This window comes from Haliotis rufescens, unplaced genomic scaffold (genome assembly GCF_023055435.1).
Source record: "Haliotis rufescens isolate VD_foot unplaced genomic scaffold, xgHalRufe1.0.p SCAF_11, whole genome shotgun sequence".
NCBI lineage: Eukaryota > Metazoa > Mollusca > Gastropoda > Lepetellida > Haliotidae > Haliotis > Haliotis rufescens.
Genome location: NW_025963791.1, coordinates 26,192,078 through 26,216,312, shown reverse-complemented (window position 1 = coordinate 26,216,312; position 24,235 = coordinate 26,192,078). Strand labels below are relative to the sequence as shown.

The following is a 24,235-nucleotide window of genomic DNA, read 5'->3' as shown; positions in this document are numbered from 1 at the left end:
CACACACACACACACACACACACACACACACACACACACACACACACACACACACACACACACACACACACACACACACACACACACACACACACACACACACACACACACACACACATACATACATACATACTGGATCTCACCTTTTTCCTCTGCGCTCGTCCTCTCTCCCGGCCTGCGCCAATGTGTCACCTTGATTAGACAACCGAGATAAAGTATTTATATAAATCACCATACCACTAACAGCAAGTCAAGTCCTGACATTTCTAATGTCAATACCTCATGGCATGGTTAAAAATCATGGTGAGACTGGGTAAATACTGACGAAAGTGACTGTGCCATAGAAGAATGAAGCAAAATTACAAGCGCTTACGTTCAAAACAGTAGTGATGGCAGTCAAAGTCTAATTGTATTGATGTTCGTGCATTTACACGCCCGTGATTGTTTATAGCATGTACTTTAACTCCTTAACGCGTTCGTAGAGAAGTAATGTAATAGCTATGCATATTTGATTGTAATGAATGCGTGTGTTTCGATATGTACCTTAATTGATGTCTGGGATTAAGATAAAGGAAACGCCTATGTTAAACCAAATCACTCTTTCACTCCAGCAGTGCTGATAGTCGTTGGAACCACAATTACTTTACGAAAACACCTTTCAACTGAGGACACAATGATAGCAGTTGGTTTATTATATACAATCATTTCGAAACAAACTTAATCATTCACATTATTGGTTTCGGAGAATACATGTGTGACCTGTCTTCCTGGAAAACGTAGTGCCATGCTTTCACACCTTAGAACTGGAATATCGTTCGTCAATATTAGTAGTTTTGGGGATATTATTGAAATAAACCTCAAAAAGAAATATTCAAAATAACAACTTGTAAAGAGTTAATATCTGCCCTGACGCGTTGCAAAAATAGTTGTTTTCATGACTTCAACAGGGAGGGGTTTTTTTCTGTCCTTGTTAATGCAACCCATTTACTGGAAGGTAAATACTGTGATAGCTTAACAAAGTAGCCAGGAATATGCGCAGAAAATAAGTCTAACATTCACTAATGGATAAATTGATTTCATCGTTTGTTAGGTAAAACGTAAATTGCAATGCCACTGTCAGTGAGGCAGCCATTGTTGGGTTTCATTAAAATGAGATGGTGTATCATCATTTAATCTGATCTGAAAGTAGATGAATTAATTGGCGTTTGGAATACAAAAATGTAAATCACAACAGCATTAATTTGGATTTATAATATACATAGAGATGTTTGTCGAATGTTTGTAGGGAACATCTTAATGACAGATGTTCATGCTCTAGGAATCAGTTACCGAGAACACCGACATGTAATGTCACAACTTTACACGTCAGTATGTTTGTCCCAAGCACGAAAAATATATGTTGTAGCAGAATCACGCGTCCCTCGTAAGGTTTTATATCACGAGCCGAACTCGGGGTACATGTGGTGTAATGCATCCCTCGTTGGGCTTTATGGCTGTATGCGTCAGTCGTTAGTTTTATACCACGAGCCGGACTCGGGGTACATGTGGTTTAATGCGTCCCTCGTTGAGCTTTACGGTTTTATGCGTCAGTCGTTAGTTTTATACCACGAACCGGAGGCTTACCCTTTTTGCGAACACTTGGTATCATTCAATTGTGTCATTATTTGACCTTGTGTAGGCAGAACTGAATGTGTCGAATCTCCGTTTACTAGAACACATGTGGTTCCAAATGACAAATGTAATTACAAACCTTTGTAATTTCAAATAAAAAACAAACACGCTATTGTTTGTGCGTAACGAATTGTCTTATGTAATTATAAACATTTGAAATTTTAAATAATACCCGAACATGCTATTGTTTGTGTGTAACAAAATGTGTTATGTAATTGCAAACATTTGGTTCGACACAATGTTGTTCAATGTAACAAAATGTTATGTTTGGGATAACACTTTCTTCGTTAAGTTCAGATGCTTAAATGTTTTGGGTTGAGTTCCATCCGGGATTCGAACCCACATTGCAAGAGTATGTCACCTAAAGTACTGTCGGAAATGCTAGAAAAATACATTTCTCGTGTTATTTTATAAATACGGGTCATAGGGCTATGAAAATAGCATATATCAAAGTAACGCAAATTGACCTAATCTAGCCTATCCTAACTGACACTGGGGTTACCCTTGAAATGTACTTGAAAGGTGAAATGATGATAAAATTGGAAAATATTCGGTATTGTCAAGCATGTATGAAACGGCCTATAACCTGCGGTAATTACCTAACACCTGTCCCGAGGTGATGACCTGACAACGGCCCGTGCATTCTCACAGGTGCAAATCACACCCGAGTTGGGGGTGGTCGCAAAATATTGCTAAAGTGGCATGTTTGTTGATGGCCGGGGGGGGGGGGGGGGGGGGGGGGGCGGGGGCAATTTAGGATATTACTGGATTATATTTGTTTGGATAAATGATGGAATAGTTAAAAGCTATGAAACGGGATGTGTACTGGAAGATTGCGGTTTGGGAATCAAGAAGTATTTGTGTTGCGATGACGTATATGAATCTGTACTATCACCCAGAGGTATGATAACGGGTTCAACAAGGCTGATAGCTAACAAATACTGCGTTGATCCTCCTTTTGACATGTGTGAGTTTGAATGCTGTGTTGTCTTGCCACGAACCCTGTACAGTCAGCCAAGATAGGCACAACAGAGTTAAGCTCACAATGTCTGACTGGCGTACGTTGAGATGGTCTGAAGTCGACAATGTCATATATTCCTGTGTGGTCGCCTTCAGACTACTCTGGGTTGGCTCCTCTGTATCTGGTCCCCGGACGTTGTATCAACTGGCTTTATCCATGACTATGACACCGAGGTTGTTTAAAATGGGAAATAGCTGATGTTCCAACCAGTCTATGAACACATCTCCTCCTAAACTTTCCTTATGAAAATCACCAGTTTTTTCTTTTTCACCTCGAAAACTAGCACACATCCATCAATACGCCCCAGATCACGGGTTGCGGCGAGCAAAACAATGACACGATTACCTTTACCTGATGGTACCATGGTTGCTTTTTGTCCATCTGCCGATAGCCACATGCAGTCAGTGGAATGATTCATCAAGGTAAATGATCTAGAAGCGCTGATTGTGATAGTTATGAATGGTGCTGAGATAATGTGACCTCATTGACAGGATGGAATATTCCCCCCTAAAAACTACTCGGTCATCGGAGGTACCTTCTGCTCATAAAGCGTGTACACTATGTCACCCTGTGTAAAAGCTGTCTAATATCACACACACACACACACACACACACACACACACACACACACACACACACACACACACACACACACACACACACACACACACACACACACACACACACACACACACACTAACACACTAACACACTAACACACACACACTAACACACACACACTAACACACACACTAACACACTAACACACACACTAACACACACACACTAACACACACACACTAACACACACACACACTAACACTAACACACTAACACTAACACACACACTAACACACACACGCACGCACGCACGCACGCACACACACACACGCACGCACACACACGCACACACACACACACTATACCTTTTTAGTTTTATTTATCATACGGTCGACTTGATGGAATGAATTGAAAACGCCATAGCTTGGGCAGTTCGGTAATTCACCCTATCTAAACTAATAAATGGTTCCCTCTTTCTCTCTAAAGTGTAAAGAACGTGTATGCATTTCCTAGTACACACTCCATGTCGTGTACCGTGGCTATGGCTATGCAAGTGTAATGTACCATGCAACATGGGAGCAGAGTGGATAAAACAAGCGCAGCTTCATTTTGTTATTTTAGAAGATGCACATCTTGAATTTTGTCCATGTTATTTTGTTTTGTGTTGATTAGATGTTTTCGGAAGACTACATTATTATCATTATAACGGAGTCACGTGCGCATATATTTCTATAGTCCGTTTTAGACTGCCATCATTGGACTTAGAATAAATCAGAACTTACTGTTTTCGTTCGAATTTTTCTCCTGTGAATATTTCGATAGGACTCCTTGTAATCGAAAATACTTCAAACCACAGGTAGGTCGATGGGTAATTATTCGATATTTCAATAGCAACAGTTAGTGAAAAATTCTATCCTTTTTAAAGGGGCAAAAAGCATTTTTCTAGCATTTCCGACAGTACTTTAATTGCCAGCACACAAGGTCAGTGGTCTAACCCACTCATCCACCGAGACTTAGCACTAGTATAACGCACGTGATAAAGTATAAAGTACGTGATCTAGACTACCAGTTGTCGGACATTCATTTATGTGGAAGCCTTGGTGGCTGGGTGCTTTGAAGGCGCAGAGTACAGCGATATTTGATGCGCGAAAAGCATGAATGATACTTTCATCGAACCAGCTCGAGCTCTCTTGGTTGTCATTTATATATTTGTGACGGGTGCAACCGGTGAGGTAGGACACGCTCACCTTTTCACCAACACCTGGGTATTGCAAACTTCAAGTCCAAAGTTACATTGCTGACAAACGGAATGAACGCATTGGAGAACGATTTATCTGAAGTTGACAAGTTTTACAGATCAACAAAACACAGTATGGACGAGTTTAAGAAGAAACTCGTGACCATTGAAAACCATAAGTATGTGACTAAAACAGAAAGGGTTGACAAAGTGGTTCAATCTAACCAGGATATTGCTGTTGAGAAGAAGACAGGCGACGTTACTCTGATTGAAACCACAGCACAGCCAACAGTGTCACCTACACCTGGAATGAATAATCAGGAATGCAACAATATACAGACACAGCCTGTGACCCGTGGTAGTCTCAGGACATGTGCATATCCCAACATACAGTGAGCGCCTACAATCAATACCAGGCAGAAGTAAGACGCCATCTGGACCTTTTCCGGCCCTACATGCACAAGCTGGGCCTGTATTAACAAAGACAAAGGAGACATCATCGTTCATCAAAACCATAGTAGGTAGAGATCAATATGTAGGAACACGTGATGTTCCACGGGAATTCTGTGCCGCCCCTCCAAGGGTAAGGACATCACACCTCTATATAGGTGGCATTAACAAATCCAATACAGTAGACTCTTTGAAACAATATTTGGAACGAAGACAAGTTGATATAACGTTTTTGAGATTCCTCAACCGCCCAGAGAGAAGATTTGCATCAGCACAAGTACATGTCCTGATGCGAGATAAAGAAAGGCTTGAAGATGCTTAATTTTGGCCGGTTGACATTATCGTCAAGCCATGGCTCTCACGGTGGACTAATTGATTATATTCTGATTTCAGAGGAGTTATCTGAACTGACGACATTTGTGCAAGTGAAGGGAGATAATCCCTTTAATATCTCTGATCATGACCCAGTAATATACTCCTTGATTAACGTTATCATTGAAGAAGAGTCAAACTCACTTCTCCAAACCGCCGTGGGAAAAAGGTCATAAGGGATGGCACGCTAAAGGATTACACCAGTAGCGTCTCCAACCTCCAAAGGTGCAGTGAGAGAACATCACCATGCTATGATGATGCGCAGAGATATATGGATTAAGAATGGACGCCAAAGGGGAATGGATCAAGATGAGTTCAAACAATATAGGGAAACGAAAGACTCCTTCAGGAACGCACTCAAGACTGCAGCCCTGAAGTTTGAGAATGAAGAGTTCAACAAGCTTGACGAGATAAATGACATTGACCAGAAGCTCTTCTGTGCCCCTCCTACGACGAGTAAAAATGAAACAACAGATTTAATAGTCAAACAGGTCCGACACCCAAAACAGACATGCAATGCCCTTGCAGACCATCTCAAAGATGTATTTATTGATGAATCTGAACCACATCTTAATGATGAGTTCAAAGTGGACATTGACAAAGAAGTTGAGAAAATACGTCACCAGTGCCATCTTCAAAAATGGTGTCTATTTGTGAAACATACAGTGGGCAATGGAGGTTTAATTTTCTCCTTCGATTATTGACCTTTGGCACATCAAGTGCTGTTTACATCAATATAACGTTGTATGGTAAAATAATCCCTAAATTAATCATGTTGGAATTTTACTTGACTCGGAATACAACTCCTGGTAACGGCCATTAGATGACTGCTCAAAGATGAGGTCTACCACGATATCGCAGTTAAGATCAGGACTGAACCCTCTGGTGAGTTACAACATCATCCAGAGTCTCTGTGTACCAAGAGCCCTGTAGGGATGTGAATTGTGGTGTGGCTTAAGCAGAGCTGAACTGTTATCATTAGAGCGAGCCCAGAGAGCTGCATTAAAAATTGCACAAGGTCTCCCTCGAGGCACACGGACTGATATTTGTAATGCCCTAATTGGATGGACCCCCTTGGAATCTGAAAACTTCTGTTTCTAGGGAACCTATGCAATAGCAGAATAACGTTCCTTCCGAGAAGAATATTCAGTACTAGGCTCTCCCTCTCCAATTACTATTGCTTTACTACTTCCCTGGGTTATGGTCCTGACATTAAACGTAATATGGCTAAATGTAATCTTTAGCAATTCCTGAACAGCTTTAGTACCCATGGCATATTCCTGGAAGAAAGTTGTGAAAGATGCCATTAAAGTGAATGATCATGAAGCCTGTAGAAGACGCATAAACTCTGATCCAGACCTAAAACACTTCATTCAAATTCATACGGTTACCGAGAATAGGCTTCACACATGTTTGTATGTGGGGAATCGATACCGGTGTTTCGCTTGAAGAGGCAACGCTTTAGCTACTAGACGACCAGAACGGCCACAGGTCCGATGATGGCCTACAGTATTGGAGCCGGATCACCAAGAAGAATGGTACAGTTAGTTATAAACGATGCACGTTTTCGAAAGTTAATAAAGTATCTCTGTAGAAAGTTGTGCAAAGAAGATCAAAGCTAGCAAAGTAAAAATGATTTGTGAGGCGGCAGTAAAATGACCAGTTAAAGGGGGACGTGCGGTATAACACGTACGTGAACCTGATACCTGGCTCCGGTTGTTGGAGGGAACATATCTCTAACAGGTTGTAGTCAAGGTTTCGCTACAGGTCTCTACACGTATGTTATGCTTCGTTATCAGTTATAGTCACGTAATTGTATATTAAAGTAGAATTTGTTTCGAATTTCTATAAATTTGCAAATTCGAAGTATATATACTACCCATCAAAAGTTTAGACTCACTGAAACCACTCACTATATCTCGTAAGAAAATCGTATTTGTGAAAGCTACCGATAAAAAATAACAAAATCATTCATTTAGGTCTTCATATCCTTGTTCACAAGGACGTGTGCATTGATGATTAGTGAACCAGAATGCCGTATTGGCTAGTACCATACAAAAGTGAAATTGCAAAATTTAATAACGGGTATGACCACCCCTGGCTCTAACACAGACATTGCATCGACGTTGCATACCACGAAAGAACAGTTCAATCTGCCGCTGGGGAATGTTTGCCACTCCTCAAACAATGCATTGCGAAGTTGGCGAAGGTTAGCAGGGGGAGGAACTCTGGCATAAACACGCCGTCCCAGCAGATCCCAAACATGCTCACTGGGGTTCATATCGGGCGATAATGCTCGCTAATCCATTCGATTCCCCCCATTTTGTTGTAAACAAGCTGACACGATGCGTGCTCTGTGAGGCTTGGCATTATCATCTTTGAAAACCGCGTGACCTGGCATGGCCCTTAAGAATGGAAGCACAATAGGAATGATGATCTCGTCCCTGTATCTCTGGCCAGTCAGATTTCCATCCTGTACCAGTAAATCAGTTCTTCCAGTCAGGGTGATACCTCCCCAGACGATAACGGATCCACCTCCAAATCGATCATGCTCCACAACAGCAACGTCAGCGTACCGCTCTCCCTGACGTCTGTAGACTGGGATCCGACCATCGTTGAAATGCAGATTGAACCTTGATTCGTCGGAGAAGAGTACCCTTGCCCATCTGCGGGGACCCCAGCGTAAATGTCCATTTCCCCAATTCAGTCTGTTCTGACGGTGGCGTGGTGTAAGAGGGGGTCTTACAGCTAGACGACGTGCCCGCAGTCCGTAGTGACGTAATCGGCGGCGTATTGTTGATACAGATACACGTCGTCCTGTAGCTTGTTGGAAAGCATTATTGGCTGCTGTGGCTGTAATGTGTCTGCCCCTGAGAAACAGCAAAAAGACGCATCGGTCATCTTGCTGTGATGTTACCCTTAACCTACCCGACCTGGGTCGATCCTGGACGGAGTTGGTCTGTTGAAAGCGTACCCAGAGGTTGGAAACTGCCTATTGGGATACGCCAAGACGTCTGGCAACAAACCGTTGTGATCTGCCATCTTGTAGCAGTGCCAAGGCTTGATGTCGTTGCTCAATACGGAGACTTCTCCCTCTACCCATGCTTGCATCAAAGAAGAATTTCTCCACTAACTCAGAAGAGCCAACTGCAATCTTTATAAAGATGAATTGCACGAGTATCCCGCGTCAAATTGCTGCTAAAACACGTGCATTATCGTGCATGTGAACACCTGCGTTTTGGTGCGAATTATGTTTAAAAATGTGCGACATTTCACAGAGTTTTATCAATTAATGAACGAAAAACTCTAATCTTTTCACCGATACAGATTTGGTTTTACGCCACAACAGTTCATGTGCTAACAGTACCTGTAAAAAGTTTAGAATATTTGGCATTATCTGGTTTGAAACAGTTGAGTATAGTGAGTGGCTACATTTACACTGGTGAGTCTAAACTTTTGATGGGTAGTATATATATTCTATCTTTTGTCGCTTGTGTGTTCCATAACCACTTTCGACATGAGCATGTTGGCATTGGTACTGCCAGACACAATTACACTTTGTCGTAACAGTTTAGTGACAAGGTATCCCCGTAAAACATCTCACTCACTTATAAAAGACAATTTTACCTTTAAAAAACGGCCATTAGCTGAGTATTTACAATGTCTGTGTGAAGCCACAACCCTCGTTATGGCGGGAGTACTCTCGATAAACATGGCCGTCCGAAAAAAGGTATGATGTCCGAAAGGATATGATCCATGTGTTTCACATGGGTCAGTTATGTTAAATATATTCACATAAAAAACGATAAGAATGGGTATTTGTCTTCTTCTTTTTTTAAAAATAAAATTTAAAAATGTATTTTTCTTTTTAACATTTCATTCGCGTATACAAACATAACACAAAAGTAACAAATAACATTTTTTGCATACCTTGGACACAACATTAATAAAATGCCAAAAAGATCTGTCGTCCTGGATGAATTAAACATTTGGCGGATGAACTAAATGTGCCTTATTTATAACATCAAATGACATAAGAACGTGAAGAATGGATCAACAGTTCAATATTTGGTTACATCCGTGTGACTGAGCACCAGATATGCCCCATCGTCTCATCTGGACATGCATGTAATTCAACAGTGTTGGACCACCGCTCAGCGAATTGCAGATAATTCAAGAAATGTAAAACCCGCAGATAGTAGAAAAATATTTTTTTCAGATTTCCATATTTTGGATACAACATGTAACGTAAATTTTACTTTACTTGTTTTCTTTGTGTATTCATGTGTGTGCTTTTATCTACAGAGACCTTACGACACACAGTAATTTTCCCTCTCTCTCTCTCTCTCTCTCTCTCTCTCTCTCTCTCTCTCCCTCTCCCTCTCTCTCTCTCTCTCCCTCTCCCTCTCTCTCTCTCTCTCTCTCTCTCCCTCTCTCTCTCTCTCTCTCTCTCTCCCTCTCCCTCTCTCTCTCTCTCTCTCTCTCTCTCTCTCTCTGTTTGGTATGATAGTGTTTTGTTTTGTTTGTTGTTTAACACCAAACTCAGCACAATTCCAGATATATGGTGACGGTGTTTACATAATCGTGTCGACCATCAGCAACGATCCAGGCATTTGAGATGCTGTGACATGCAGTCAACGAAGCCACCATTAAGTCGCCTCTTGCAACAAGCATAGGTTAATACGGGCTAATTCTAACCCGGAATCCCTATGTATTTGGTTTGAAACGAATTGCGGTGGTACAAAAATGAAGGACAGTAGCCTTTCATGGTTCCCTTTCCGTCCTGTGGTAGGTTTATTTGTTTGTTGTTTTACTCTGTAAATAGTCTGGTCTAGATCAGACAACTCAGTGATCGACATCATGAGCATCGATCTACGCAATTGGGATACGATAACATGCTTCAACCAAGTCAGCGAGCCTGTCCATCCGATCCCGTTAGTCGCTTCTTACGACAATCATAGTCGCCTTTTACGGCAGGCATGGGTCCTGAAGACCTATTTTACCCCGGATCCTCGCGGCTCGTGGTAGGTGCTATGTCCTGTGGTAGGTGCTATAGAGAATATATACCACGGACAACGGCTATATAAGCTCATTAATGCTAACACATAAGAGGTTACAATAGACGCTACTTGTACTAGTGGGGAACGGGTGGCCCAGTCATACGAGCCACTGCAATTCGCTGTGCATCGCATGAGGTGCATCTCTTGGGTACGTCAGAAACTAATGATCGTGGGTTCGAATCCCCGTTCACCCCGATTATGTTTCTAGCTTTGTCAGCACTACACCCATGCAGTTTGGTTTCACCAAAGTGGTAAGCGTCTTAGACCTGCACCACTTCGGGCTTTCCGATGCTGACAGGACAATGTAGGCGATAAACGTTTAACCTGTATGTGTGCCTTGTTACAACCCTTAATGTAAAAATAACTCTTAATGTAAAAAAAATTACATTAAGGGTTACGTTTTTATATTAAGAGTAACAACCCACAACTCTTAATGTAAAAAATATTTTTTTTACATTAAGGGTTAATATCGTACATATCGCCCCTTAATGTAAAATATTCTTATGAACAAAGTTTGATTTGAAATATAGGATACGTTGTGCTATGTTCACGTTTTTTATTGTTTTTGCTCGGTTTCTTGCAGTTATTCGTAATAAGTGTAATTCGTAAAAGGTCCAAGTTCGGGAGGTATTCGGGAGGAATACCTTTAATAAAATATTCACTGGTAAGACATGCTACAGATAACATGCTATTACTATTCTGTTGGATAAAAGTATGTTTGGTTTCAGTAGCGCTACATTATGTATGTTTACATACGTTGTATATCCAGCCGGAGAGATCGACCTGGTAATAATAACAAAGATAGACAAAATGGGGTAGAGATTTTGTTGTATTTTTTATTGAGTAGATTTTTGTTTGTTTGTTTGTTTGTTTGCCTGTTGTTTAACGCCGCACTCAGCAATATTCCAGCTACATAACGATGGTCTGTAAATAATCGAGTCTTGACCAGACAATCCAGTGGTCGACATAATAAGCATCGATCAACGCATTTGGGATATGAGTACATGCATCAACCAAGTCAGCGAGTCTGACCACCCGATCCCGTTAGTCGCCTCTTACGACAAGCATAGTCGCCTTTTATGGCTAGAATGGGTTGCTGAAGACCTATTCTGCCCCGGATCTTCACAGGTCTATTGTACATGAACAGTAGAACCGGTGTGACGCGGGACTATGTGGAGAACGATGTTATTCACCATGTTGAAAGTAATAATTACTTAATAGATGTTTTTACACAATTTGAGATGGAAAGATATTCATGTGATAATTTACTTTTGAAAAACTCTTTTGGAAATGTGTTCAATTCTGAACATACATATTGTGAATGGAAGATTTGGAACTGACTATCAAATCGGTGACTGAACATTTATTGGGCATTTAGTGAGTGAGTGAGTTGGGTTTAACGTCATTTTTAACAGTATTCTATTTATATCACGGCTTAATGTCAGTTTAATGTGGGAGGAAAACCCGAAGTGATGCAGGTCTCAGACGTTTACCACTTCGGTGAAACCCACGAGCACGGGTATGGTGCTGACAAACCTAGCAACATAATCGAGGCGAACCGGGATTCGAACCTACAATCATAGGTTTCTGGCGTACCCAAGGGACGCAACTCTGCAAAGCGAATCGCGGCGCCTAAGACGACTGGACCACCCGTGCCTCCTATTGGGCATTTAGGGTGTAGTGTGATAGATTATGGTTTGGCATCGAGTGACATGTTCCCCGATGATGATGAATGTCTCTGTAAAAAACATGAACGGTGCCATTATGTAAATGCGTTCAGAAATAACTAAAGATAACTCATACCTTATTAAGTTTGCAATGAATACAGATAACTGTGTGGAATCAAGAAGGACCAGTTAGCACAATGTAAAAGGAGTGACCTAGAAAATGCAGCAGCGGTAGACTCTAAACGTTTCTGGGACATCATAAAACGTATGGCTGGACGACCGCAACTACCCAACCCTATTGATATACAAAACTGGGGGACTATTTCTCGTCACTGAATTCTGAACCAATGGGTATTCAGGATAATCTTGGTGAGGTGAAGGACATAGTGACAGGTCATGGTTATGTGCAAAAACTGACAATTGACATATTAGAATCCACAAGCACAAGAACCTTTTGAAAGCATCAGTGTCTGGAAACATATTAAATCAGCTGGCTTGACGACATCTATGGAAGCCATTGTACAAACATGGTTTGAATGCTAAAATGGGTAAAATGTTACAATCCTTGTACAGTAATGTGTTCGTTCAAACAACAGAGTATCTGGTATATTTGTTGCTTCATGGGTGTGCTATTTGGCTTGTCAGTCCAGATTTGAAGAGGTCGTAATGCGGCGATGTCGTATTGGCCACTCGAGATATACACATGAACATTTATTGAAAGGTTAGGATCCTCCATTTTGTATCCCTTGTGATGAGAGAATCCCGGTCAAGCATGTCCTGCTTGACTGTGTTGATTTTGCCATTACAAAGGATAAGTATTTCAAATCTTCATCTGTCAAGGATCTTTTTAATAATATTTGTTCTCTTTTAATCATTGGTTTTTTAAAAGGATAGAATTGTTTGAACATTTTTTATTAATCTGTTAAGCAAAATAAATAAATGTTGTTTTAAATTTGGTAGATTAAATAAGCAACTGAGATTGTCAGTGGCTGTATCCTCGAAGGGGGTTAAAGCACTGTAAAATTATTGTCCCCCAGAGAGGATACGTAAGTTCCACATCACTCGAAGTACATTTAGGCCTACCACGATTTTAATCGTAGTATATATGTTAGTTTGAATCAATGGCTAAACTTGCATACAATCGCCAGCGACTGAAGGGATGGTGTAAATCCTGCTGGGGTCCATGTAGGTAGCAAATGTACTATAAGTCCCCATGGTCCCTAGTAAGGTGAACTACATTCAATTGCTGTCCATCTATAGCCCGTTTTTCCAATTTATTGTTCTGTTTAGTAATAGCTTTTTATGGTCACATACTAGTTTTAAAAATTAATATCTGTGATAAGTCTGGTAATTTTACTGTCCTTTGCTGACGGGTTTTTATATAGTCTAAATTAATGTTTCCTTAATGTATTAATCGCTTTAATCACGATATGGCTGAAATATTGCCGATGTGACTTTAAATATTAACTCACTCACTCACTCACTCACTTCATGGGTGTGAGTCAAGGGTGTATGCTTTGTCCCTTTTTGTTTCATTTTTTTTATAAACGCTTAAATAATATTCCAATTGAAGCAAGAAAGGTGTTCATGGTCCTGTTAATTAGTATACATTCCTTGAAACCATACTAGCCTCACTTTTACTTAAAATGTTTTGATACAAAGATAACGCCAATACTTTTATACGGGGCTTGAATTTGGGGGTTCAATGACATAGAACCGAGTCTGGCAGATTTTCTATTCAGTCGCTCGCTGTTTTGAAATGTGTCAAATATTGGCTGTCTCTTTATAATATGCAGGAATTTCGTATACCCCAAAAATGTTACAATATGCTGCAGTTGTACGATGAACAAGGCCACGTAAATTGGATAACGAAACTTAAATCTGTTACTTTTAGATTAGGATTTGGTGATGTCTGGTACTTTCAAACATGTGGTAATAAAACCGCGTTTTTAAGTATGTTACGTCAGCAGTTAAAACCTTTTTTCAGGTTTGGCATGGTAATTTAAGCGAAAAACCCCAAATAGCTTATTATGCACAGTTTAAAACATCCATTTCATGTGAGAACTGTTTAAGTAGTATAACTGTAAATAAAATCAGGACTCGTTTTGGGTTCAGTTCAATAGCCCTCGTGAATTTAGAAAATGTAAAGTTTGTAACCTAAACCATATCGAAAATGAATATCACTTTTTTTAATTTTTCTATGTTATAGCCATCTGAGGCAAAGTTTTTACATCTTTCCAAATATTCTGAAGATTTATACACTACTGTCATCGCAAGACCCTATTATCAATATGAATACAGAAAAGTACTTGTTTTTACGCCAATGCTGTAAGAACACAAATACTACAACTTTGATAATATGCAATAATGTTAAAACTGCTTTTTCAAAAATAAAATGCAAAGGAATGTTTTGTATTTTATATTGTTTGCACCTAAATTGTATTTCGTTTGTACATAAAGTCCCGTGGCCTACAAGTACTGAATAAAGTGAAGTCTTATTATTCGTAACAGCTTCCTTCAACTGTGCGCGTTTATTCAGGAACAACACAAAGTAGAGCCATTGAACTTGTGTAAGTGCAGTACACCTTTCATATTCCAACAACCTCTCAACAACGACAACCTGGTCGTTATTTACAGGTTTTCTTTTTGGGTCATAACTGACGATTCCTTAAATCTTGTTACAAAGGTGCATCTAGGGACACTATACAATATGACGTTATTTACGTTACTACCTTGCTTCCATGGTAACGGAAAGGGCATCTGCAGAGCTGATTAATTGATAATCAGAGATTTACCATCATGGCAATATAACCGAGGCATCTGATTGGTCGAAATTTAGCTTATGTCAGCATAATATGTTTACATTAAGAGTAATTTTTACATTAAGGGTTGTAAAAAGAGTTAACCCGCAACCCTTAATGTAAAATGTTTTACATTAAGAGTAAGAGGGTTGTAACAGTGCCTTCTGTACCGGTGTATAACTTTAAAATAATCTTCCTCCACCGACGTTAATCATATTCCCATCAGAAAGAAATTGTAATATATTCTTTCCAATTGGCTATATATGATTCGATTAACAATATAAGCCCAGCGTGATTTGCCTTTTTTCTGTTTCATTTTGTATTCAGATTAACGAGACCTTTAATAATATACAATGGAAGTATTAAATATTTCTTTTAAAGACAAATATTGTCAGGCAACAAGTAAACATTTACATTTTTTATGGAAACTGTGAGTGGCGGCTGCTACCGGTAGACATGCTAACCCTTTGCGCGAACACCTTATGTCGCCACTGATTTTCTGTGATTCACAGAAAATCACTATCACTATTTTGCCTTTCACGCGCTATGGAATCTGTTTCGACCGATAATCGGGACTGATTATTCTCTGATGTTTTGAATCAAGAACATTTGGTCAAGTTATATAAAAGCGCGGGCTTGGAGAACCCCGGGTTCTACTGTTCTACTGAGGTTGTTTTTGCGAGAATGCATCAAGCCAAACTTTCTATTTCAAATGCCAGATCGGTGCATTATACAAAGGGTAGGGCCCAAGATTGCATTTATACCTGTGTTCATTATTGACATTGACTATCGTACATTGTGACTCAACAGATGAAACATTCAGTTATGACATTGTAGTTTAAATTGTTATTAATGTAATTGGTATAATCCGACCAGGAATTAATGTATGGTCACGAAATATGATTAGTTCGTCATATTCAGCTTCAGGATGTAAAGATCCATGGAACCAAACAATCCTACTCCTTCAGAACCAAAGGCCGGTGACTTGGCTTCGAGCTAAACGTTACTTTGAAAGTGTGGTAGACAGAGACAAGCTTAGACTACTAATCAGGATCATTATATCTTTGTCCCCTTTCTTGCAAACAAAACTTCAACGCCAGAGAATAACCAGTCTCGATTATCCGACGTAACAGATTCCATTGAGCGTAAAAGGCAAAATAGCGGAAAACCAGTGATGACATTAGGTGTTCGCGAAAAGTCATCTCTTGGATATTCATGACAACACAGTCATCATCGTTTTCTTTGATCATCAAATGTTTGTAAATGACATGCTGCCAAATGAATGCATCAAGTGTCTATGTTTCAGTTATCCCTTTTCATTTAATTTACACATGATGCGAGTACACCCTGGCGAATTCTATTGCTAATGATAGTTCATTAATGTATTCAATACACATTAAATATTATTCAATGCCGCTTTCGTAAAAAGAAGTGACAAAACCCTTTCCATCATCACAAGAAATGTCTGCGTTCAGCAGAGTCTTTTGAACGATTCCGATAATACCATAAGCATGTTTTTACTTTTCACTATCAAATAGTGTTGATACAGGTGCTCTCGAAAAGTGGGCGTATCCTGCCCTCGTCACAAATACATGCAAAGGCATGCCAAGTGTTCACCTGAACAAACATAAGAAAATAGCCCAATAGGGAATTGTATCGTCAGGTCAAAGACAGATGTGAGTGGAAATGTGTTTATTATAAGAAGGATGTACTAAAGCATTGTACTAACATCAGCAAGGGGAACACATCAGTTCCCATGTGACAGAAATTCCTCAGAAGCAGCAGTGTCGCAACATTTCCAAGTATCGAATGTAGTCGTACATTAAACACTGGTTTTTAACACCTGAAACTATTAATCCTGGGATGCAATGTCCGGTGGTAATTGAGTTCACAGGGTTGCAGAGAAACGTCCTCCACACACAGTCCCATACACATGCAATACTTGTTTAATACATGTGTCTGTTTTGATATAAGTCTGCGAAGTAAAAGTCGTACCACTTAATATCACAGATTTCAATAGCTTTATCGATATTAAGGTGTACTGCTCATAAGTCATCGTCCAAATAAAGCTAAGAATGACTTCGTGGACGACATGTTCTTTCAGGACTACCACACTATGTCTTTCTCAAATGCTAGTGCTCACAGTAGCATTCCGACTGTCATCCAACGGACGCTTTGGTCTCAGTTTGTCACAGAGTCCCTTCCAAAGATCGTAGACCCTTTTGTTGGCAATGTAACATATAAACAGAAGAACTCCCAGAGAGCCGTTCAGGATTATGGAGATGTATATGAGAACGTCCTGCTGAAACACTTCAGCTAGGATGGCCACAATCCAGAACATCCCAGTGAGGGAGGACAGTTTGATATAAACATACACATTATGGCGCTCCTTCATTCCATGTTTCTTGATATTATCTATTTTAGATATTGCACGAATTGTTACAATGAAGAATGTGAGGTTCATCATCACAATGACACTGAGTGGCAATACAAAGGAAAATCCAACGAGTTTGTTGGACGTGAGGTAACATACGATACCCCCATAACCCACGTCGCTTCCACCTGATAAAACGGAACTGACCGTTATTGTGATTGCTACCACCAAAGCAGCACTGCCGAAAGCATACACAGAGTATTTGAGCAATGCCTTGACATGTCTTGTTCTACTTTGGGGGATGATGTTCTGCACAGCGAACACACGTAGCATGTGGAATGAACAAACGTTCATCCAGAATATAACACAAAGCCACAGGAAATGAATGAGCACACCAATAATTGTACACACAATGTTGTTCTCAGTCCTATCTATGCCGAACTGGAAGAGTAACTGGGCTAGAAAGAGGCACACGATGAGGAACATGTTATTTTTTGCGGGCAACGATCTGAGGGGTGGGAATACACAGTAAGTTATGAAGGTCAAGGCCAAGCAAATTAAGGATACGGAAACGCAGACGAGAGACAAAATTTGTTTTACAAAAACAGACGTGGGAATGAGAGGTATATTACTTCTGTTTTTGTACGAACCGTTATAAATGTCATTTAGTACCTCAACACATACCCTGGCCCTCTTTTTGTCATCGATTGAAAAGTCACTTGAAGAGATGGAGATGTTAGCGCTATCAAGAGTAATCCAGCCACTAGCATCAGCTTCATATTCACTCTTTCGCAGCTTTACGTGAGGACAAAACAGTTCATTAGTTACTTGTATAACACGTGAGGAAATAATACCACTGGCCTGCTTCAGGTTGAATGTGTCCGCCACAGGAACACAGCAATGGCCTGACACGGGATCAGCCCAATACCTGGCTTTTAGTTTCACTCTTGAAAGAGGTATATTGTTAAAGCTTGGAGTGAATACATGATCATTGTCGTCAAATGGTACTATCCACATTTCTGTCACAAAGTTGTAGAGTTTTGTTTCCAGCTCCGTTCTGTTCATTTGTTGAGTGACAATAAAATTACATTTGATAATGACTGCTCTCGGGAAACCTAGTTCATCCTGGTTTTCTTGCAAACTGGTCATATCTTCCAACAATCCCACCGAAAAAACGTAACTCGACGTTCGAAATTTGAACATGAATTGTTTGAAGTTTTTCAAGAACATCTGCTGCACGGTATTCCAGTGAGCTATGGCTTCAATGGCGATTTCGTTTTGAGGCTTCAAGATGACGTTGAATTCGTATTCGTCGTTCATGGCGATATCCTCTGCCCAAATACAGTTTCCGTCAACAAGGCTCTTGCCTGGCGAACAGTACACGGGAATACACTTGTCCTGCGTGTAAATAACAAACTGTGCAGTAATATTCATACATTCAAATGTTACTGTGTGACATCGATGTTAAGTTAGTCATTTTTTTAAGCCAATCCTAAATATACCCACCTCCCTAGCAAATACATGAAATACATTTACTTAACTGTAATTTTGAAATTCTGAAAGCCATGTCAAAATGATATGTTGATATATTTGCCTCTCATAAATAGTTTTCGGTTAACGCAAAATGATAACTGCTAATAGTGTATTCGTCGTTCAATCAATGAAACAATATTCCTTTCATGCTTTCATTCATGTCACTAAAGCTACCATTGATAACGACTATCCGGGCACTGTCTAACACACTAATCTATTAAATGTTGTTGGTTTAAAAAGTTCGGAAGTGGCGTGTATTTTTCTTCTAAATGCCTATATGTTCATTTCAAATATGTAGACTTGTATTGTCAATGCTGAAAATAGTAGTTTTTCACCCCTTATTAAAGCTCACCTTCACAAAATTATCTTTGAAGACAAGGGCTACACATGAGTGTGTATTAACTTGTTTTGGTAACAGTGAGTGAGTATGGTTTTACGCCGCTTTCAGCAATATTCCAGCAATATCACAGTTGAAGTCACTGTATCCATCTGGGGTGTAGAAAACAGGTCTTCGGCGTGACGAGCGAAAACTTTAATCACTAGACTACCCTACCACCCCTGTTTTGGTAACAGTGATACATACCTTCATGAAATGCAGCCATTCGTCGTCCCCACATTCTGTAGATTTGAATTCAGGTTGTTTATCTGTATCTTCATGTGGCCTGAGAAACTGTGTGATAACAGTTATTGGTGGCGGGAGACGGAGACCTGTCAGATCATACTTGACAGTGCGACCAGGTTTAATTCCATTACACACAGCACAGAATACATTTCGGTATACGTCATTCTTGTAGGAAACTGGGTAATTATGGGCCAGGCAGGCAGTTTCTACCTCCTCTACATAGTTTTCCCATAGTCCAGATACGTTACAAACCATGACTTGCGTTTGCGCCGCCAACATTGGATCACATATTCTTGGATTATTGCTTGTGGTAGCGCTATATACTTGGCTGCAGTCTTCTTCATTGTCATAGAAACCATCTGATAGCCCAATGTCGTCCGCTTCGCTGCCACCGCTCCCGTAACCGGAAGTACAGTCCAGTTCCATAATCCATGAATGATAGTCTGTAACATCATTACATTCGGCAACTTCCTTGTTAAAGAACGACATATTTCTCGACACAGAGTATACAGGTGAGAAGACGTTGTCAGTAACCGCTCGATCCGGACACTCTGTAACCATGAAAACCCCAAACCCCAATTTTGATTGAATGTCAAGGTCATTCTCACTAAAGAGGCATGTTGGAGGGTTCGGATCACGACTAATTGTGCCATTTTCATCTGGACAACAGTCTCCGTATATTTGACACTGGGCATCACATCTGCACTCCAAGCACCAGGGATTCATTTGGAAATTTAGGCGACTGAACTGCTTCTTCTCGGTTCCATCACAGTAGACATTGCAGTACTGAACAAGGTACTCAGTGGTGTTGAGAGAATACGGATCAAGGTCGACTTCCGGTAATGTCTGGGCATGTGTAGATAACACCACAGCCAGCTGCAGGAGGATGGTTGTCGCATACATCTTTAATCCTGAAAATAAACAGTACATGTAGTCTGATCTGCTGCATAACACATTTGAAATTTAAGTGGGCGGTTATCTACTATCCTACAAATAATAACAATAATAATAATAATAATAATAATAATAATAATAATTAAATTGAAGGGTTAGAGAGTTTGTAGCTATAGTCCAGCAACACTACGGCTAGTAGCTATTGGCTTTCACAATTGCAACTACAGTATACTACGGTTATAACGAACTCAAAGGGATCACTAATTTTAGTTCGTTATAACCGTAATTCGTTATAAGCATATATACTGCATAACTACAGCATATAGTCGGGACTAAAAAGTTAGTTCGTTATATCCGTAAGTTCGTTATAAGCGTGTTCGTTATAATCGTAGTTTACTGTATCTCTGAAACTATCTGCTGAAACATCTCTCTCTCTCCCTCTCTCTCTCTCTCTCTCTCTCTCTCTCTCTTTCTCTCTCTCTCTCTCTCTCTCTCTCTCTCTCTCTCGCTCTCTCTCTCTCTCTCTCGGTCGGGGGCACGGGTGGCCCAGTCGTCTAAGGCGCCGCGATTCGCTGTGCAGAGTTGCGTCCCTTGGGCACGCCAGAAACCTATGATTGTGGGTTCGAATCCCGGTTCACCCCGATTATGTTTCTAGGTTTGTCAGCACCATACCCGTGCTCGTGGGTTTCACCGAAGTGGTAAACGTCTGAGACCTGCATCACTTCGGGCTTTCCTCCCACATTAAGCTGACACGCCGTGATATAACTGGAATACTGTTAAAAGCGTCATCTCGCTTTTCAACGTCATCACTATTTTCAGTACGAGATGTCGCCGCGGTGAAGGTTCACAGTACAATTAATAATAATCTTTTATCAATATACCATGTCAAGCATGCAATCTGAGTGTACTTTTATGGTCGATTAGGGATCGTTAAAAGCCCCTGAATGATGTCACCGGGCACATGTTGACCATGTCAGTGGACATCTGCGGGCAACTCTGATATGGAGGTGCACCACGTGGTCATGTAACACATGGTCCTTTGAGTTGCATGCTAACACGTTTGATGTTTTTCTGATAATAATAAGAGCGTTTAACCCAGCAAGTCTCGGTACCGCGGACGCGAACTGCGGCACCTTAGACGACAGGACTGTAATAGAATGTAGATGTACATTAAAGAAAGTTTAGAAATAAACTATATAAATATAGCGCCAGAATGGGTTCATTAAGCTGATTACGAAAACAAAACAGTTTCATGAAGTACGGATCAATTGGTATCCCCAAAAAGACAAAAAGAATTACCATTTCATGATGCAATTGTTATGTTATAGATTCCGTATATTCCGAGTTTGTATCTTGCATAGAGAAATATACATGCTGAAGCCGATATGTCGTTGATCTGCGTGAAATGACGCGTTTGAAGTCAGAAAGACAGAAAGTCACCTAAACAAATGATATTAGTGTATCTCTTCGGAAAACTATATTGAAACAATATTGACAATATCGCGAGTTAATCACTAAAAACATAACGACATGCAAAGTATTAAAAAAATGATTTCAGTAAATCGTTTTGCAAATCTCAAGGGAAGTATTTAAGTCAACCAAATTATACGAAGGGCGAGTATTGAATGAGATCAGTATTGGAGTCATTTGGAAATGTATTTCATATACGTTATGTATAAAGAAGTTATCTTAACATAAACCACAACAGAAAGACATCGTACATGTAACTGTCATAAACACACGCTGTTTTTAAAACCAAAAATAAGACGTAATGTTTCAAATTACGGTGTCTCTTTGCAATCGGCATTTGTATGAATCTCATTGACCTCAAAAATAGATCATGTCATGTCGCTTCAATTGGTCAATCGCCATTAAGAATCGCTGAAATGATCATGTGCAAATATCGGGCTGTAATTACACTCTTTCTTTGAACATTAATATGTTTCTGACGAGAATATTAATATAATGTTATTTCGCAAGCAGGAAAGAAATATAATTAAGAAGGTAGAAATAGTATTAATGTATGATTGCGGGTTCAGGGGCACGGGTGGCCCAGTCGTCTAAGGCGCAGCGATTCTTTGTGCACAGTTGCGTCCCTTGGGCACGCTAGAAACCGATGATTGTGGGTTCGAATCCCGGTTCGCCCCAATTATGTTTCTCGGTTTGTCAGCACCTTGCTCGTGGGTTTCACCGAAGTGGTAAACGTCTGAAACCTGCATCACTTCGGGATTTCCTCCCACATTAAGCTGACACGTCGCGATATGACTGGAATACTGTTAAAAGCGGCGTTAAACCCAACTCACTCACTCACTCACTGATTGCGGGTTCAAATTATCAATGAATGAAAAAAGTATGAACATAGAGTAAAATCGGATAGAATGTAACAACGTTACGTGACGTCAACTCACAAATTATGTCACGGGTTCTTTCTCTGAGAAATGATCATTTTGGCCCCATTGTTTTTGAACATTTTTAGGTGATCAAGCATGTTCAGAGAACAATTTCATTTTTTGAAGGATCTGAGGCAAATCTTTTTTTCCATTTTGTTCTGGAATAAATAACCTTTTTTCACAAAAATCAATGGATGCAAATATCCAAATTATAGACAATTATCCATTTTGTGTCCCTGTTCTCTAAAAATGAAAACAATAATACAGCGATAGCTATTCAAATCTCGTTTATCCTGAAGCCAACTTTTCGTACTTTTAGAACATTTGTTCTAAAACAGTACTCGTGTTTTATTAATGATTCACATAGGTTGAATTAAAGGTTGTGTTATATAAAACATTTTTAGTAACGATATAGCCTATTTGTCAGCCGGCGTTATGCGAAATAAGTTTATAACTTCAAACGCAAGGAAACACCAACAAACCAAGTTTGTGATCTAGAAAATCAACCAACGATAAAAAATAAGACTGTTTGGGTTTATATATCAATTTGAACATTCTACCTCTGATGTTGAAAAAGACAGAAAGGAACGTACAGTACCTTGTATATGAGCCAGTGTCCAGACACTCTGACATCACATCGCTTATCTCGCTCTCCGCACCAGGCGACCCTACAGGATAGGTTTATAGTCATCAGGCAGCCTATCAGGGATACATGCAGCACTTGAGAACAGTTCAAACTGTCTCTTATATTATGCAGAGCGACGGAACAGGACGGACCATTTCCCTAATTAGCATACAATGTTTACCACTCATAAGAGCCGCTGGCACGTTGGTTGACGCTGATGTTACCTCGGTCCGAAGTGGATCGCTGCAATAGAAGGATGCAGCTGCATGTGATGGTTTTGTTTATCTCACGTCAGACATTGGAGTCAGTTGGATTTTGCATCAATGTTAATTGTCCTCTATGGCGGAGTTATTGTGGTCGATTAGTCCGCAATGACTGAGTGAGCCATGTTTAACCCCGCTTTAAAGAAGTATTCAGTTATATCACGGCGTGTCAACTTAATGCGGGAGAAAAGTGATGCATATCTTAGATCTTTGAAACTTTGGTGAAATCCACGACCACGTATAGGGTGCTGACAGACCAATGATATTTGTTCTTGAATTGTACCAATCAGCATCAATTGTTAGCGTGATTATACATAAAACATCAACGATAGAGAATAGCCAGTGTCTATCATAGGCCGAAACAGATTTGACTGGGTGTAAAAGGTAAATAGTGGTGAATATCATATGAAAGTATATCACCGACAATCGGAGATGACACCAACTTGAATATTGAATATGAATATTAAACTTGAATATTGACAGACCTAACCTCATTTCAAATATATCTCAATATCCGCATGTAAATACTGTTCAATATGGGTTCATAATAACAATGGTAAATGCCTGGCTGGACCCGCATAACCTTGGGCCTACATTACAACAAGCGTATCGTTACTTCAGTTATTACAGTAGTGTTATATGCGGCGCAATTGTTTATTAATGTTTTGGTTCTCTAACATGACGCGCGGTCGGG

General features: G+C 40.0%; 1 protein-coding gene across 2 annotated transcripts; it reads right to left on the bottom strand.

The window, feature by feature from the left end:
• Nucleotides 1-16,526: 16,526 nt before the first annotated feature.
• Nucleotides 16,527-23,491, bottom strand: LOC124132753. Of its 2 annotated transcripts, none has more exons than XM_048392447.1 (3): nucleotides 23,247-23,491; nucleotides 19,331-20,280; nucleotides 16,527-18,612 (listed from the first exon to the last, which is right to left on the bottom strand). In XM_048392447.1, exons 2-3 carry the CDS (start codon nucleotides 20,270-20,272, stop codon nucleotides 16,966-16,968), a joined length of 2,589 nt encoding a protein of 862 aa, XP_048248404.1. In that variant the 5' UTR covers nucleotides 20,273-20,280; nucleotides 23,247-23,491; the 3' UTR covers nucleotides 16,527-16,965. The 2 variants fall into 2 exon arrangements, with proteins under 2 accessions (XP_048248404.1, XP_046352812.2); XM_046496856.2 differs by having other exon boundaries at nucleotides 23,252-23,491.
• Nucleotides 23,492-24,235: the final 744 nt, after the last annotated feature.